Source organism: Cervus elaphus, chromosome 23, assembly GCF_910594005.1.
Source record: "Cervus elaphus chromosome 23, mCerEla1.1, whole genome shotgun sequence".
In the NCBI taxonomy this organism is placed as follows: domain Eukaryota; kingdom Metazoa; phylum Chordata; class Mammalia; order Artiodactyla; family Cervidae; genus Cervus; species Cervus elaphus.
Window position 1 is genome coordinate 46,309,377 of NC_057837.1, and position 19,489 is coordinate 46,328,865.

The following is a 19,489-nucleotide window of genomic DNA, read 5'->3' on the forward strand; positions in this document are numbered from 1 at the left end:
CTGTTCTCCTTGGCACTAGTATAGAACTCGGTGGGATACTCTTCAGTTTATACCCGAACAGAGGAGTTCTAAAAGAAAAATTGAATCGGTAAAAGTGTTAATTTTATGTACACTATAGACTTTTGAGTCAACATTTAAAAAAAAAAAATGCATTTGTCTGGCTGTGCCAAGTGTTAATTGTGGCACGTGGGATCTTTCAGTTGTGGCATATGAACTCTTAGTTGTAGCATGTGGGATCTAGTTCCCTGACAGGGATCGAACCTGGACTCCCTGCATTGGGAGTGCAGAGTCTTAGCCACTGGACTACCAAGGAAGTCCAGTCAATATTTTATTGTCTTGTTTTTAAAGCATATTTGTAAAGCAGCCATTGAACTGTGCTTTTTAAAACGTTGAATTAATGCATATATTCCAGGAAAATTAAGGGTTTTCTTTGTATTTTAGATAGTTTAACCTATTAGCTTTAATCCATTTAAAATCCTTCCTGTTAGCAAGGTCTTCTTGTTTGTATCATATATTCAGACTCGTCTTTGAGAACTAGCTTAAGTGAAATTCCGTGGTCTCCTTCCTGAAGCGTTCAGACCTTAACATCCGTGCCTGGTGTAGGCCTTGGCCTTCAGGCTTTGGAAGCAGTGCCCATCTGTTCACACCCACCGCCTGTCTGTTTCTGTGCAAACTGGGATCTGCCCTGAGCTCTGAGCACCACTCAGGCCTTCAGTCTGGCTCCTCCACAGCCATCTTTGCTAAAATATGTGCCTTCGCAGTCTGCAGTGTTCTATACTGGAGGCCTGAGTGCAGGCAGCTGGGCCCTCCTCCACAGAGGACCAGGCTGTGACTTGGACCCAGAGCCCTGGCTCTTCCCCCCATTTGTTCTTTGGAGCACCTGCCTTGCCGCTTGGGAAACTGAGGCCTGGAGACAGGTACCTTATACCACACAATGGGAGAAGAGCAGAAAATGGAGTTTGCCTGACTTCTGCTTCCAAATCTACTGCAAATAGTGCTCAAAGCATGGGTGTCTTGCATAAAGGTGTCTTAGGTCTAGTAACCTGGTAGATTTGAGAGCTGTAAACACAGCATAGCTAAGCATCAGAAATGCTTGCTTTAACTAGAAAGTTTTAATGGCAGTTTTATAGTGATGATTGTTGAGATCGTGGTAGCCCACAGGACAAGACCGAGAAAAGGTTGTTTACCTTGTCGAGCAGTAATTCAGGATTATTGGAGCTGATTCTGGTTCTCCTAGTTGCTTGGAACTTTTATTGTGATGCTACTTTGTTGTCTGTTAGAGTATGATCCTAAGTGGGCTAGGGCTTGTGATCCTGTTGGAATATCACATTGAAGGATTATCCAAAGTAGTATATCCTTTTAAACTCATAACTGTGGGATGTAATTTTTTTTTTCCAAACATGGTATCACTTTTTTAAGGAGAGCTGCCTGTTAGCGGGGTATTTGATGTATTTTAATATTAACCGATTTGCTATCCTTTTGGTGAACGTGAGAGAGTGTTTAGTTGTCACACCTTATCTCTGAGGCTGGTGGTTAGAGTATGCTTGGACTCTGTGACTGCTACTTTCTGAGTACAGTGTTGCACAGGTTCTCCCTGTCCTGTCTGGAAGTGGAACCTTCCATAAGCCAAAATAAAGAAGCAATTACCTTAGGATGCCATCTTGTTCAGAGAAGCACAGAATAGGTGGAGACACTGCTCACAGCCAGGTGTTGGCTGGTTGCTGAGTCGCATGTCTCGGGGAAGGAGCTTGGAGGGGTTGCTCACTGCTCAAGTGAGCGCTGCTTCTATAGCTTTGCTGCAAAACAGACTCAGAAAGCTGGTTTTGATTTTCACAAAAGCAGAAATTCTCTTCAGATCTCTTGGCTAGCAAAAACAGGACTAATATAGGCCCTTTGTACAAGTGAACTTTGGCAAAGTGGGAGACTTCTGTGTTTCATAGCTCCGTGGGGCCGGTGCCTGACTCACTGCCACTTGTTTGAGCACGTGCCCTGTGCTGATGCGCCCTAAAGACACTCACGGGAGGTAAAACCACCCCTGCGGAGCAGAGTCCCTGCTGTTACGTCCTCCTCCCATGCCCTGCTGGGTGGTGCAGGTGGACTTGTGTGGGGAGAAACCTCAGGCTCCTGGGTCGGTGTTTCATGTTTCTGGTCTCCATCCACTTCTTCCAGTGACTTTCAGCGTATTTTCAAAAGGATCTTTTACTTCTACTTTTAATACTAATAGTAGATCTTGTGTGTTTGCCACCTAGGAACTTCTGTGAGTTGTTATTTTGAGAATTAAATGCACTTTTTTACTCACTATCACTTTGCATTTAACTCTTCTCTATGTTCAGACCCCAAGTGCATATTTACATGTATGCATACACAAACACACAAATATACACACAGAAACGTAGAGGAAAACAACAGAATGAGAAAGACGAGAAATCTCTTCAAGAAAATTGGAGATACCAATTTTATGCGAGGATGGGCACAATAAACGACAGAAACTGTAAGGACCTAAGAGAGGCAGAAGAGATTAAGAAGAGGTGGCAAAAATACAGGGAAAAACTATACAAAGAAAGGTCTCAATGATCTGGATAACCACACTGGTGTGGTCACTCATCTAGAACCAGACATCCTGGAATGTGAAGTCAAGTGGGCCTTAGGAAGCATTACTATGAACAAAGCTAGCGGAGGTGATGGAATTCCAGCAGAGCTATTTAAAATCCTAAAAGATGATGCTGTTAAAGTGTTGCACTCAATATGTCAGCAAATTTGGAAAAATCAGCCACGGCCACAGGACTGGAAAAGGTCGGTTTTCATTCCAGTCCCAAAGAAGGGCAATGCCAAAGAATATTCAGACTACCATACAGTTGTACTCATTTCACATGCTAGTATGGTTATGCTCAGAATCCTTCAAGCTAGGTTTTAGAGAACTTCCAAATGTACAAACGGGTTTAGAAAAGGCAGAGTAACCAGAGATCAAGTTGCCAACATCTGTTGGATCATAGAGAAAGCAAGGAAATTCCAGAAAAAACATCTACTTTTGCTTCATTGACTACAGTAAGGCCTTTGACTATGTGGATCACAACAAACCCTGGAAAATTCTTAAAGAGATGGGATTACCAGACCACCTTATGTGTCTCCTGAGAAGCCTGTATGTGGGTCAAGAAGCAACAAGTAGAACTGGACATGGAACAATGGACTAGTTCAAAATTGGGAAAGGAGTACGACAAGGCTGAATATTGTCACCCTATTCATTTAACTTAAATGCATAGAACATCATGTGAAATGCCAGGCTGGATGAATCACCAGGTGGTATCAAGATTTCTGGGAGAAATATCAACAGATATTTCTCAGATATGAGGTAACCTCAGATATGCAGATGATACCACTCTAATGGCAGAAAGTGAAGAGGAACTAAAGAGCCTCTTGATGAAGGTGAGAGTAGTGAAAAAACTGGCTTAAAATTCAACATACAAAAAACTAAGATGATGACTTTATTTTTGGGGGCTCCAAAATCACTGCAGATGGTGACTACAGCCATGAAATTAAAAGATGATTCCTCCTTGGAAGGAAAGTTATGACCAACCTAGACAGCATATTAAAAAGCAGAGACATTACTTTGTCAACAAAGGTCTATCTAGTCAAAGCTATGGTTTTCCCAGTAGTCATGTATGGATGTGAGAGTTGGACTATAAAGAAAGCTGAGCACAGAAGAACTGATGTTTTTGAACTGTGGTGTTGGAGAAGACTTTTGAGAGTCCCTTGGACTGCAAGAAGATCCAACCAGTCCATACTAGAGGAGATAAATCCTGGGTGTTCATTGGTAGGACTAATGTTGAAGCTGAAACTCCAATACTTTGGCCACCTGATGCCAAGAGCTGACTGATTTGAAAAGACCCTGACGCAGGGAAAGATTGAGGGCAGGAGGAGAAGGGGACGACAGAGAAGGAGATGGTTGGATGGCATCACCAACTCAATGGACATGAGTTTGAGTAAACTCTGGGAGTTGGTGATGGACAGGGAGGCCCGGCGTGCTGAGGTTCATGGGGTCACAAAAAGTCGCATCCCGGTTTGAGCAGCACAGGGTTGGAGGAGCTCCGAAGTGCGTGCAGCACTTCAGAGTGCCAAGTTCTGAGCTGCTTACCCTACCCCCATCTTCCTCTTGTATTGAAAGAGTATTATGTTTTTTCAACTGAAAGACTGCAGTTATGCGATTATAAATTAGAAAGTACAATAGAATGTGATAGACAGCCCTTGAAGAAATGCAAGATTCATTAGAAGGATGAGATGATTCGAGGCTTTTTCTCCTAGAAAAAGAGTTAAGAAATGCACAGTCTAGAGTTTATTTTTAAAGAGCACTTCTGGGTCTCTTGAAAGACTTGCGGTATTGATTCTGACTTGTGGTACAAGTGTATACTAGTACCGAATGCTGTATTTGGCCATCAGCATTTTTTTGTTTTCCAGTGTAAATGAGAGAAAGTGAAGATTTTTGTGGAGAGTTTCAATAATCTCATGTTGATCACATATTCAGATTGAAAGAACCAAAGCTTTGTAGTTAAAAAACCAAAACTACATATATGCAGTCCCCTAAGGTAAACATAAATTATAGAAGTTGGTTCTGCACATGGAAGGTCAGCAGTAGTGGTTTTTTCCTGCTCTGTGTAGAAGCATCAAGCTTTCCGTCAGCACAGTGAGTGTGTGGCTGAGACAGAGGTGTGGATGCTTGCCTGCAAGGGGCTTCGCAGCAGTGGAGTGGACTGGTGTGCCGAGGACTTGGGGGAAGTGAGGGCCTTGAGGCAGGAAAGGGTTAGGAGGGCTCTGCCCGGCAAACTACGGGCCAGACCCTACACACCTGGCCCCTGCGGGGGCCTTCACTGTCAACCTGGGAGGTGGTTCTTGGTGAAAACAAGTTGAGCAGCAGACAAATGGTGGTCAGAGTTCATTCTCAACAGGCTGAACTCAGGACCGTTAACCTTTCAGCTGTGAAACTGAACATCATTCTGGGTGTGTTTACCCCTTCCGTGTTAGGCTGAGTGGCGTCGACGTGCTGCCTTGTGTCCTGCGCAGGGTGTAGGCTTGGCCTCAGCAGTTCCTGGTCATGTCCAGAAAGATGTCGGTTAATAAAGCTTGCACTTTCCATTTTCTTCTCCCTCTGGTGAAAAAATGTGTGACTGTTTTAGGAGATACTTTTCTCTTCGAAAAGAAGCAACTCATGATAAAAGCAAGAAATTACACTTGGGGGACAGAAGGCTGTAACTCTAAGGATGTGTTCCTCCTCCCCTTTGCGCTCATGTTTACCAGAATTTGACCAAACAACCATTACAACCACATGCAGAGTAACAGAAGAATTTTTATTTTTAAAAATATATATTTATTTATTCGGCTGTGACTGGTCTGTTAGTTGCAGCGTGTGGGATCTAGTGCCCTGACTAGGGATTGAACCCAGGACCCCTGCATTGGGAGCATGAAGTCTTAGCCACTGGACCACCAGGGGAGTCCCGAGAAGAATTTTTAAGTCCACTCCATATTGTTTTGGTTGTTTCAAACAGTTTATTTAGAATTCCTTATTACCTAGTAAAATAATCTTTTCAAATAATTGACTATTCTGGGGTAAGACGTCATAAACCAACGTTAAGCCTTAAAGCTTGAAGGGACCTTTTAAATTTTTTTGTGTAGTATTATCTAGTTCTAAATTGAAAGCACTTTGTGTAAAAAGTTTTTAGTGTAATTTTTAGGATATACATCTCATGTAGATGCTTTCCCACTCTTGGCTAAGAAATAAGTTTTTGCATGTTGTGTTTGATTTTATGCCTTCCCTAGGAGCAGAACCAGGTCAAACTATGAATAAGAGTTACCTTTTCCTCCTACTTTCTTTTTTGATAGAAGCACAGGTATGTATGTATAAAAGGAAATTTTAAAAAATTCATACTTTATTGGCAACACCTGTTTAGACATACATATTTCCATACTGGCTGCCAGTTTAAAAGTGTAATTAAACAGCTACTACTGTGAGATTGGGTTGTTCTCTTTCATTCATCATTAAGACGACTCCGTGGACAAAACAGACCATCATAGAGACAGTGAGTCTTAAAAAACAAGGAGTTAGAGTAACAGCTCTCCTGGAAGCCGCATCCATTGCTCTGTAGACATCACCACCATTCAGGCCTACAGACTCAGTTAAGTATACAATCTGGTAATGTGCTGTGGAAGGTACATAGCTGATCTGCCCCAAGATACTCACAAGTTATTCTGGCGTGAGACAGGAATGTGCATTTTAGATATTATAGGGTGATGCAGAGTACTCTTGCCTGGAAAATCCCATGGACAGAGAAGCCTGGTAGGCTGCAGTCCATGGAGTCTCGAAGAGTCGGACACGACTGAGTGACTTCACTTTCACTTTTCACTTTCATGCACTGGAGAAGGAAATGGCAACCCACTGCAGTGTTCTTGCCTGGAGACTCCCAGGGACGGTGGAGCCTGGAGGGCTGCCGTCTATGGGGTCGCACCGGGTTGGACACGATTGGAGCGACTTTGCAAAAGCAGCAGCAGCAGCAGGGTGATGCAGACAGCTGTGAGGTAAACAGAATAGCCCAACCAGGAGCACAAAGCAAATGTGTGAGTAACTAATTGCCATTGTGGTGTTTTATTTTCTTGTTGTTTTTGTTTAATAAAGTCATATCTGACTCTTTGTGACCCCATAGACTGTAGCCCACCAGGCTCCTCTGTCCATGGGATTTCCCAGGCACGAATACTGGAGTGGGTTGCCAGGCCCTCAGGGATCTTCCTGAACCAGGGATCAAACCAGGGTCTCTTGCAACTCCTGCCTTGGCAGGCGGATTCTTTTATCAACTGAGCCACCTGAGAAGCCCATAACACATGTTCTTCCAGTCCCAAAATGCTAGGGTTGTGCTTTAATGATTTGATTTAGCTTTTTTGACCATTTTTGTTTTTCCTAATGAGTTTTATCAGTTTCAAAGGTCTGCAAAGTAGACATGGAAAGTAACAGATTTTGACTTTTCTAATTGATTCTCAAAGGGGATCGATCACACACTATTTAATAAAGACAATCTCTGAAGTTATTAACAATCCATTTTCCATGTTTAGGTAAAATTGTTTACTTACCTAATTGAATATTTGCTTTTTTTTTTTTTTTTAAATAAAATGATCCCTGTCATGCTGGAGCCCTCAGAACACACGTCTGTGTGATAGCATCTTATCTCAGCCATCTTCTCTGCTCATACTCTGTTCCTTGACTCACTCCTCTTGATCACACACAGTTACGAGGCATCAGAAGAGACCTTAGCATTCTTAGCTGCAAATACAGAAAAAGTATTTAGACAACAGGATAGTAAAACATATGTATTAGAGTGTGAGTGACAGAGCAAATCTCTTCGGGGTAAATTGTAGCATATCATTGGTGGGATTTATTGTCTTGTTATGTCTTGTTCATGAGAAGAAGAAACACATGGATACCTTTGAGAAGCTCAGAGTGATTGTTGCTGTAAAGAGCAGAGAGGCTGTGGGTAATGAGGATGGGTTGAGAAGGGGACTTGAGGCTGCCTCCAGGAAGGAGGAAGCTAGTTCCCTTGGGTATATACCTAGATGTGCAGTTGCTGAGTCGTTATGGTTTAAACATTTTGAAGCTGTTCACCCAAGTGCCTGTGTGCTATTAAATTCCCACCAGCAATATATGAAGAACTCATTTCTGCACACCCTTGTCAACACTTACTATTTGTCGTTTTGATTATAGCATTGCCAGTGAGTGGTATCTTGTGTTTTATTTGCATTTCCCTAGTGACTTACGATGGAGAAGGCAATGGCACCCCACTCTAGTACTCTTGCCTGGAAAATCCCGTGGACGGAAGAGCCTGGTAGGCTGCAGTCCACAGGGTCGGTAAGAGTCGGACACGACCAAGTGACTTCACTTTCACTTTTCATGCATTGGAGAAGGAAGTGGCAACCCACTCCAGTGTTCTTGCCTGGAGAATCCCAGGGACGGGGGAGCCCGATGGGCTGCCATCTATGGAGTCGCACAGAGTCGGACATGACTGAAGTGACTTAGCAGCAGCAGCAGTGACTTACGATGTTAAGCATCTTCTCACCTGCTTATTGGCCATTTTTATATCTTCTTTGGAGAAATGCCAATTCAGATTCTTTGCCCATTTTTAACTTGTCTCTTACTTAGTTTTAGGAATTATTTATTCTATATAGTTATCTGTCCCTTATCAGATGTATAATTTGCAAATACTTTCTCCCATTCTGGATGGTATGCTTTGAAGCACAAAAGTTTTGATGAAGACCAGTATATTTTCTTCTTTTGTTGTTTGTGCTTTTGGTGTCCAGTCTAAGAAGCCATTGACAAAAGTACATTTTCTTGAAGCCTTTCTCTGTTTTCTTCTGAGTTTTACAGTTTTAGCTCTTACATGTGGGTGTTTGCTTCATTTTGAGTTAATCTTTGCATAGAGAGTAAGTTAGGGGTCCAGCTCCATTCTCCTGCATGTGGATATTCAGTTGTCCAAGCATCATTTGTTGAAAAGAGTATTTTTCTGCATTGAGTGGTCTTGGTACCGTTTTGAAAATAATTGACCCTGAGTATAAGGGTTTATATCTGGATTTTCAGTTCTGTTCCATTGATCTGTTTTTTGGCCAGCACCACACTTTTGATTCCTGTAACTTTGGAGTGAGTTCTGAAATGAGGAAGGGTCCGTCTTCCAGCTTTGTTGTTTTCATGATTGTTTTGTGGGTCTCCTGCATTTCCATAGGAATTTTAGGATCAGTTCATCAGTTTCTGCAAAAAAGGCTAGTGGAATTTTGATGGATTGTATTGACTCTGTGGATCGATTGATTGTGGGTTGATCTGTTGGCCACCGTGAGAGTGGCATGTCTTCCCAGCCGTGAACACCAGGCACTTGTCAGTTAGAACTAGTTGTGTCTTTTGTCAGTGGTTCTCAAACCTTGTGGGCTCAGGACCTCATTACACTTTTAAACATTGAAGGTCCCTGAAAGCTTTTGTTTACATGACTTGGTTCTTTCTTTGTTAAAAATTAAGACTTAGAAATTTTAAATATGTATTTTTCTTGAATAATAACAAACTCCTTACATGTAATATAAATAACATTGCCTGTGAAAAAATAGCACTCTTTTCCAAAACAAAAAGCTATTTAATGATGAAAGTGGCATTGTTACGTATTTTCGTGAATCTCTTTAATGTGTGATTTAATTGAATCCTGGCTGGAATCTTGTCTGCTTCTGCGTTTGCTCTGTCAGTGACACACTAGTTTGGTGGACATGTAAGAGGGATATCTGGCTTCACACATACATGTGGCTGGGAAAGTGAGGAGTATGTTAATAGTCTTCTCATGTAACCTTGAACTTTGTTCCTATACCAGAAATCCACTGTGCCTTTGTGAGAAGAGAATAAGTGCATTCAGCATTGATCCTTTGAACCTCTTGGCCCCAGAAAGGGCTTCTGGGACCTCTCATGGAGTCCAGACCACACTTTGAGAACTGCTGTCTCAGAGAACAAGACTGATAATATAATTGCATGAGAAAATGTTGTGATAACTGAATGACAGCTTTATTACCTGTATTGAGGGGCAACTGGGTCAGTACCTGCTCTTTCTGTAGACTCTCCTCGACCCTAAAGGATTAGGTAGTTGTTTGATAAATGTGAAATCAGCCAGCCAGTGAGTTTTATTAGGTATGTGTGATTATATAAATAGTAAGTTATTAAAAAAAAAGTTGAACCTACAGAAATGAAGCAAAGTGGAACATGATCCTTGAGTTTTAATCTTAACTACACATTATTAGTCATCTGGGGTCCGTCCTTCTAGTTTCATTTGTTTCATTTTTAAATATTCACAGTTATATGAATTTTAAAAATATAGTTGCAATTATACTGTTCACAGTTTTTTAATATCCTGCTTTTTGACTTTATATAATCTTGGTGAATATTTTTAATACTTGTAATATATTGCTTTATTTTTTGCTTTTCTATAGTTCAGTGTTTATTTCCCCTTTTTTGAGTAAAGCTGCCATGAGTATTATTATAAAATGGTTTACATATTGTTGAATTGTTTCATTAGTGCATATTTTAAATAGACATAAGTATGGGGAGTTTAGGGTGTGTGTTGATACTGTATCCTTGTTAGATGAGTCTTGTTAGCTTTTATTATGGAATTCAACCTTAAAAGGAGGAGGATATTGCAGCAGTCCTCCACATATGGTACCCATTACCTCAGTTTAGCTTCCATCAGCTTGCTGCGTTCTTGTATTTTTGTTTCTTCTCTTTCCTTACACTCACAAAAAAGTTATTAGTGTATTCCAAAGCAATTTCCAGACATGTAATTTCATCTGTAGTCTTTTAGTTTATATCTTTTAAAGATGAGACATTTAAAAATAAAAGCCACAGCACCTTCATTGCACTCAACAAAATTATTAATCATTCTGTAATACCTTTGATCACCCAGGCAACATTCAATTTTTCCTGTCAAAAATATCATTTTAACTTAATTTATTTGCATCTGGGTCCAGATACATCTCTCATACATAAGGTTATTTTGGTTAAAGCTTTTCCATTTTGTAGCAATAAAAATCTCCCTTTTTTTTCATGTCTCAGGTTTGCTGTAGAAATGGGGCACCTGTCTATAGTATGCCCCACATTTTGGGTTTAGCTTGTGACATTCGTTGGTGTTGTTTAACACATACTGTTCCCAGGGTTTCTTTTAAATTGGGAGTGGGGTCTGGAAGTTTGATTAAACACAGGTATTGTTTTGGCAAGAATAGTTGATCGACCTGATGCTCTTCATCCCGTTAAGAGTGTAATACCCACTTGTTGCACGTTAATCATCAGGTTGAAAAGTGGCTTCAGTCCCTCTGAGCTCCCCGTCAGCTCTTTCCCTCCTTTCTAGCAGACATCAGCTATCATTTCATTAGCTATAGCAACGTTGTGATTTCCAGATTCTGTCATTCACCCCGTTTTTAGTTGTGACTCCGGCGTAGTGAACAGCATGCCCTGGTCTTTAGTTGTGGCTGATGGCTTGTTTCCCTGGAACAATCTTCAGAAAAGGAGTTGGTGTCTTAACAGCCTTCACTGGTCACTCATGTAGTGGTGGCCTGTAACCACTGTGGACTTTTGTACTTTTGTTTCCATTCATTCTTTGTGCCCCTCGCATTCTCTGTCTTTGGCCATCAGGAGCCCCTCTCTTTCCTGTTGCTTCTGTGACAGGACCACAGGAGTCTTAGAGAGCTTCCTTGCCGTCGCGATACGTGTCCCAGGTTCTTCTCAAATTGAGCAACGTTCCGCACAAATGTTGACTGAGGAGCTGTCACAGGTTGGAGGAGACTGGAGAGAAGTGACAGCTCAGTGCAGTGTGGGATCCCAGAGTAGGACCTGGCCTAGGAGGGGGATGTTAGTAGAACAAATAGTGAAAACCGAAGAAAATCTATACAGCTGAGCTTGAACCCCACAGGGACTAGAGGTGCTGACCCCCAGCAGTCGAAGAGCCACTTGTGACTTGACACGCAGCCCTCTCTGCCCAGGGTTCTGTACCTGGGTATCCCTGGTTCTGCATTTTGTATTCAGCCAACCACAGGTCATGTCCATTTTATTGAAGAGAAAAACATTTGCATATAAGTGGACCCACATGCACCTCAAAAACCCCCATTGTTCAAGGGCCAACTGTAATTTTAAAAGTTACATTTACACTAAATATAAAATGATTCTGTGGATTTTTACCTAACTTGTTTGATTTTATGTTTATGTTTCCTTTTATGTTGGAAGTTTGAGTACTTCCTAGCAACCATAAGTTAGTTTTCTGTGAGTCTCTGTGTTTTGAAGCAAATTCTTTTGTATCATTTCTTTTTAGATTCCACATACAGGGGATATATATGATTTCTCCTTCTCTATCTGTCTTCACTCAGTGTGATACTGTCTCAGTCCCTGCATGTTGCTGCAAATAGCATTATTTCATTCTTTTTAATTGTTGTTCAGTCACTCAGTCGTGTCCAGCTCTTTGCGACCCCATGGACTGCAGCATGCCAGGTTTCCCTGTCTTTCATCATCTCCTGGAGTTTGCGCACATTCATGTCGATTGAGTTGGTCATGCCTTGCAACCATCTCATCTTCTGTCGTCCCTTTCTCCTGCCTTCAGTCTTTCCCAGCATCAGGGTATTTTCCAGTAAGTTGGCTCTTTGCGTCAGGTGGCCAAAGTGTTAGAGTTTCAGCTTCATCATCAGTCCTTTGAGTGACTATTCAGGGTTGATTTCCTTTAGGATTGACTGGTTTGATCTCCTTGCTGTCCAAGGGATTCTCAAAAGTCTTCTCCACTACCACGGTTCGAAGACATGAGTTCTTTGATGCCCAGCCTTTTTTATTGTCCATCTCTCTCATCCATGCATGACTACTAGAAAAATCATAGCTTTGACTCTGCAGACCTTTATAGGCAAAGTAATGTCTCTGCTTTTTAATACGCTGTCTAGATTTGTCATTGCTTTTTTCCAAGGAGCAAGCATCTTTTAATTTCATGGCTGCAGTCACCATCTGCAGTGATTTTGGAGCCTAAGAAAATAAAGTCTGTCATTGTTTCCATTGTTAATTGCTGAGTAATATTCCGTCGTATATTACTCAGTCATTAAAAGAAGGAAATAATGCCATTTGCAGCAACATAAAGGGACCTAGAGAGTGTCACATGGAGTGAATTAGGCGCTAGTGATTAAGAACCCACCTGCCAAAGCAGGAGATGTAAGATCCCTGGGTCGGGAAGATCCCCTAAAGCAGGGCCTGGCAATGCACTCCAGTATACTTGCCTGGAGAATCCCATAAACAGAGGAGCCTGGCGGGCTACAGTCCATAGCGTCACAGAGTCCATCTTAACTGAAGCTCCTTAGCATGGACACACACACACTCCATTGTATGCATGCATCACATCTTCATCCATTCCCCTGTCGATGGGCATTTAGGTTGTTTCTGTGTCTTGGCCACTGTAAACAGGGCTGTAAAGAACATTGGGATGCATATAACCTTTCGAATCATGTTTTTCTCCAGATACATGCCCAAGAGTGGGATTACAGGGTCATATAGTAGCTCTGTTCTTAGTTTTTTAAGGAACTTCCATACTGTTCTCTATACTGGCTGTACCAATTAGCATTCCCACCAGCACTGTAGGAGGGTTCCTCTCTCTCTACACCCTCTGCAGCATTTGTTGTTGTTGGTTTTTTGGTATTTAACCATTCTGACCGGTGTGGGGTGATATCTCATTGTAGTTTTGATTTGCATTTATCTAATAACTAGCCATGTTGGCATCTTTTCATGTGCCTGTTGCTTATCTGTTTATCTTTGGAGAAATGTCTTTTCCGGTCTTTTGCCCATTTTTTGAGTGAATTGTTTATTTTGATGCTGTTAGGTGTCTTAAGCTGTTTGTAAATTTTGGAGACTAATCCCTTATTGGTTGCATTGTTTGCAAATATTTTCTCAGTCTGTGGGTTGTCTTTTCGTTTTATTGTTTCCTTTGCTGAGCAAAAGCTTTTAAGTCAGTCCTATTTGTTTCTTTTTGTTTTTATTTACATTATTTTGGGAGATGGATCAAGAAAGATGTTGCTGTGATTTATGTCAGAGTGTTCTGCCTATGTTTTCTTCTAGGTGTGTTACAGAGTTCTATATATACATAAATTTGGGATTCATCAGTTCCAAATTGGAGTTCTAGTACTTTGATAATTTTCTGTTTTTAAAAAATGAATTTCTGAACATGAGTGGATTTGTATATGTTAGCATTTGGTTTCTAAATCTTAGGATATTAGTTACCAAATTAATATGAAGAAGAAACTTTTTTTTTTTTAATATAATTTCTTGGGTGTGAAAGGTGGACGTTATGGGCAAATTTCTTTAAACGTTACTTAGACTGCAGAGGGATAAACATATGACCTGGAAAACTTGAGGATTTTAAAACTGCTTAATAGTTTCATTTTAGAATTAAATACCCTCTGCACTTGAAGTTACCAGTTTACTGTCTGTCGTTTTACAGGATTCTCCGGCTAACATTGAACTTCTCCCAGTGGAGCCACAAAGTAAACAGCTCATGACTTCTGATCAGGACGCTAAGGTCGTGGCTGAACCGCAGGGCCAACGAGTCCAAGAAGGGAAAGACAGCGCGCATCTGGTGAGTCGGTGTCCAGGCCAGCACTGGCCCGTGCACCCTCTTCTCTTGTGATAACAGGCTCTGCACTCTACTCAGAACACTTATGCTTAAATATAGGGGTAAATTCTGAGTATACTTAGGGCTTGCTTAGTAGAGGAAGTTTCAAATTTCTAAGTGATAGAGAAAACATGGGCATTATAGTTCTTAAGACTTAAAGCTTTGAACTTAAAATCACTAAGATAAAGGCAGTGATTTATAAATATTTTAATAACATGATAGCCATTGTAGTGGTATTTATTTAAAGAGTTAATTAGAAATTATAATGCAGATTTTAAAATTTCAAGGCCCCTACATCATTTTGAATAGCTCATTAAATTTCTTTGTCATATAAGTGTGCTTTTCTCAGTGGGTTTTGTTTTGCTAAATTATCATGGTTTGAAAATGTGTTTCTTTGCATTGTAGTGATGGTGTGTCTGGTGTTTTCAATTTTACAGATGAATGGTCCCATATCTCAGACAACTTCTCAGACAAGTTCCATTCCAGCTTTGAGTCAGGTAATTCAGTTCAGAGATTAATCATAGCTAAAGCTCACAGACAATGCATTATAGTAAATATTAATTATAAAGAAATTAGAAAATGTGAATGTTCCCCAAAAAGAGTGGGGTAGGACCCACTTGGGAACAGTATATGTCAGTACTGTATATTCTTTTCTGGTGTGTGCATGTAGCTCTACAGACAGCTGAGTGCCACATGTATTGATTTCATCTCTTCATCACAGTGTTGTTAATGGTTCACTGATCATGTAGTGTGTGTGTGTGATTAACTTTACATTTCAACAGCCTGTATTCCTTAAAGCACAGAAGTCATATTAAGCTTTTACTAAGAACACTGGTTTCACTGTTTGCATTTTCATATATCAGATGCATTTGGAGTCAGGCACGTTTAGGTTGGCAGTCTTCTAAGTGATCTCTTAAATCCTACAGAATTTTTAAATTAAGTCTTTTTTAAAGTAAATGTGAATTTTTTTAAGTAATATTACAAAATTTATAGCAGCCGCATCTACACCCCAACTTATAAGCAGCTCATGTAGAAGTTAAAGGTGGGGATTGGATTGTTGATATATTTTTAATAAGGCAGAATTTTAAAAAATGAAGGGTGTCCTCCAAACTACTATGTTTTATCATTATTCTATTATGTATATAAGGTTTTTGCATATTGTATTTTACACTGATTTTAAGTGAATTTTATAATACTTTAAGTCATTTGAAAGTCAAATTTGAAAGAGTTAACATTATACAGAAATCACTGACAGATTTAAAAACTGTTTTAGATCAAATCTCCCACCTCCTCTTGGTTGATTCGTGGTCTGATATACTATTCACATGTCTTTAAAACCCATGTTAGGGCATAAAACTAGATATTTGGATTCTGTGGGTGGGTTTTGGTTTGGGGTTTGCTTGTTTTTTAAAATTATGTTGTGGGAAACAATTGAGATAAGACCTGCCTAGAAAAGAAGTGTTAACACTTGAGCCGGCATTCAATATTCATTTTTTTTGGAGAAATTATTTGCAACTAGTGCTGCCTGCACATGATTTCTTTGTCATTGTAAAGAGTTAATGTTTTTTAATCGAGTATTACATGGCTGGTTCTTGGTCCAGCTCTGCTACTCAATACCCCTAGTGTCACAGACCACATCTCTGACACCTGGTATTGTAAAGTATGTGTATTCTACTCACCAGTTTTTCAGAGTATATGCACACTTTAGGTTTTCATAGGATCACTAAATACTAGAACTGGAAGGGATCATCATTAAGAGACCATCTGGGCTCACAACATGTGTGTTCTTTAAAACTTTATAACAGATTTGCATTCTGTAGAAAGTAGAAGTCTTGTTAAAGAGTACATACATTTTTATGTAGTTGTAAACAGTATGTATATACATATTTTACCTCAAGCTTTCCCCCCATAGCAGACTTCATCTGTATATACCCTTGTACTTGCCCTGTGGTATTTTCTTTATGTTGATTTGCCATCATTTCTTTAGCTGTTCAGTTTTTGGGTACATTGAACGTGTTTCTTTTTTTCCTATCATAAATGGCATTGCTTTGAACATTTTTCTAACCGGCATTATAATGGCACACCTATATATGGACAGCTGAGTTGGTGTGGTGGCTCTGAGTACTGACCCTTCATAGTCTGCAGCTGTGCAATTGCAGAGTGTCTGTGCTTAGCGGACTCAGTCTTGTTTAAGGTTTAGTCTTTCCGCTCGAGTTGGATGCAGTGTAAGTAAGAGGAGAATGGCCTTAGTAACACCCAGGTAAATGTCTGAATAATTCACAAGCAGATTTGCATTTAGGCCATGGTGCTGCCAATTGTTTGTTATACAGCTCCCTGCTAATCTCCTCCCCCATATAATACCCTTATTGAGTTGTAACTATTTGCAAGTCTAGCCAATCAGTGAGTGTAAAAAGTGATCTTAACTGGAGGAAACTGAGAGCAAAGAGGCTTTAGCAGTTTCCCTAAGATTGCTCATCTGTCCAGGATTTGAACCTGGGCAGCCTGGCTTCAGAGCCTACTCAAGAAGAGATACATCCTTTTTGGCATGTGTTATTTCCTTTAGAAAGAGAAACAAGTAGAAAGTAATATCAGAAGCAAAACCTGTCTCTTGTCAGCCTTTGGGAATAGCTTTGCGTTCTCTCTGAGTGGTTGAAATTAATTTGGGAGAGAGCTAGAGGATTTTAGGTGGGGAATAGCATGACTAATAAAAAGATTACTTTGACGTCATTGTATTAATAGAATACATTGTAGTGAGCCAAGAATCAGTTCAGTTCAATCACTCAGTTGTGCTCGACTCTTTGTGATCCGGTAGACTGCAGCACACCAGGCTTCCCTGTCTGTCAGCAACTCCCGGAGCTTGCTCAAACTCTTGTCCATCGAAGTGGTGATGCCATCCAACCATCTCATCCTCTGTCATTCCCTTCTCCTGCCTTCAGTCTTTCCCAGCATCAGGGTCTTTTCAAATCAGTCAGTTTTTCACATCAGGTGGCCAAAGTATTGGAGTTTCAGCTTCAGCATCAGTCCTTCCAGTGTATATTCAGGACTGATTTCCTTTAAGATTGACTGGTTGGATCTCCTTGCAGTCCAAGGGACTCTCAAGAGTCTTCTCCAGCACCACAGTTCAAAAGCATCAATTCTGCGCTCAGCTTTCTTTATAGTCCAACTCTCACATCTGTGCATGACTACGGGAAAAACCATAGCTTTGACTGGACGGACTTTTGTTGCCAAAGGGATGTCTCTGCTCTTTAATATGCTGTCTAGGTTGTTCATAGCTTTTCTTCCAAGGAGCAAGTGTCTTTTAATTTCATGGCTGCAGTCACCATCTGCAGTGATTTTGGAGCCCAAGAAAATAAAGTCTGTCACTGTTTCCATTATTTCCCCATCTATTTGCCATGAAGTGATGGATCCAGATGCCTTGATCTTAGTTTTCTGAATGTTGAGCTTTAAGCCAGCTTTTTCACTCTGCTCTTTCACTTTCATTATGAGGCTCTTTAGTTCTTCACTTTCTGCCATAATGATGGTGTCATCTGCGTATCTGAGGTTATTGATACGTCTCCCAGCAATCATGATTCCAGCTTGTGCATCATCCAGCCCAGCATTTCACATGATGTACTTTGCATATGTTAAATAAGCACGGTGACAGTATACAGCTTTGACGTACTCCTTTCCCTATTTGGAACCAGTCTGTTGTTCCATGTCCAGTTTTAACTTGCTTCTTGACCTGCATAGAGCTCTCTCAGGAGGCAGTTCAGGTGGTCTGGTATTCCCATCTCTTTCAGAATTTTCCAGTTTGTTGTGATCCACACAGTCAAATGCTTTGGCATGGTCAATAAAGCAGAAATAGATGTTTTTCTGGAACTCTCTTGCTTTTTCGATGATCCAGCGGATGTTGGCAATTTGATCTCTGGTTCCTCTGCCTTTTCTAAATCCAGCTTGAACATTTGGAAATTCATGGTTCACATGGTGTTGAAGCCTGGCTTGGAGAATTTTGAGCATTACTTTGCTAGTATGTGAAATGAGTGCAGTTGTGCAGTAGTTTGAACATTAGTAGTTTGGCATTGCCTTTCTATGGGATTGGAATGAAAACTGACCTTTTCCAGTCCTGTGACCACTGCTGAGTTTTCTAAATTTGCTGGCATATTGAGGTCAGCACATTAACAGCATCATCTTTTAGGATTTGAAATAGTTTCAACTGGAATTCCCTCATCTCCACTAGCTGTGTTATTAGTGATGCTTACTAACGCCCATTTGACCCCGCATTCCAGGATGTCTGGCTTTAGGTGGGTGATCACACCTATGTAGTTATCTGGGACATGAAGATCTTTTATGTATGGTTCTTCTGTGTATTTTTGCCACCAAGAACAGAAGCAAAGAAACCAAGTTAAAGAACTGGTAAGTGAGGTGAGAAATGATGGTGGCTTAGACTTGAATGGATTTTGAATTTTCTGGAAATCCATAAATGCCACAAGTTTATGGATTGGATGTAGGGATTGGGGTGAGGGAAAAATAGATCAGGGATAGTTGAGCAATTTAGTGGATGATGGTTTTATTTTGAGATGGAAAAAACTGGAGGAGTAAAGCTTTGTGGAGGGAAAATCCACCTGTTAAAAATTTAAGTGAGCAGTGAAGTGCGTCACTGATGCCAGTTGGTCCTAATTAGAGAGGTTAGGGCCTGAGATGTAAATTTGGAATCCACAAAGAGATTTTTTATTGTATTCCCTGTGACTGAGCTGGTAAAGGATCTGCCTGCAATGCAGGAGACTCCAGTTCAGTTCCTGGGTTTAGAAGATACCCTGGAGAAGGGAAAGACTACCCACTCCAGTATTCTGGCCTGGAGAATTCCATCGACTGTGTTATATTAGTCCATGGGGTCACAAAGAGTCAGACACGGCTGAGTGACTTTCACTTAATAACTTCACCTAATGATATAGAAAAGAATATTAAAGCTATTGTTGTTTATGTGGATTAGGTAGCTGAGTTGTCTAAAATAAAAAATTCAATTTAAAAGTAACCGAGTTGCCAATTAAAATAAAATCAACTCTCATACTATACTTTTTTCCTTCTGTAATTTTTTGCCTGTCTTAAAAGTTTTATGTCCTTTAGAGGTGATGATGGCTTTCTAGGATGACTGAGAATGTCCTTTTCTTTTCAGTTATTTTGAAGAGTTAGAGAAGCATAGGTGTCAGCTCTTTCTTGTGTGTTAGGTGGTGTTCCCCAGAGTAGTCATCCAGGCCTGGACTCCTGTTTGCATGGAGTTTACTGTTATTTTTAAATTGCAGATTGTATTTCACATCTAGTGATCTGTTTGT

At 40.5% G+C, this 19,489-nt stretch overlaps 1 protein-coding gene across 1 annotated transcript in view; it reads left to right on the forward strand.

Moving 5' to 3' along the window:
- Window positions 1-19,489, forward strand: part of LARP4B (La ribonucleoprotein 4B) — a 77,077-nt gene that overhangs the window by 9,584 nt on the left and 48,004 nt on the right. Inside the window, exons 2-3 of the mRNA XM_043883178.1 lie at window positions 14,010-14,144; window positions 14,618-14,677. Of these exons, the coding sequence (XP_043739113.1) occupies window positions 14,064-14,144; window positions 14,618-14,677 (141 nt within the window). The 5' untranslated portion in view covers window positions 14,010-14,063. The remainder of the gene's footprint in view (window positions 1-14,009; window positions 14,145-14,617; window positions 14,678-19,489) is intronic.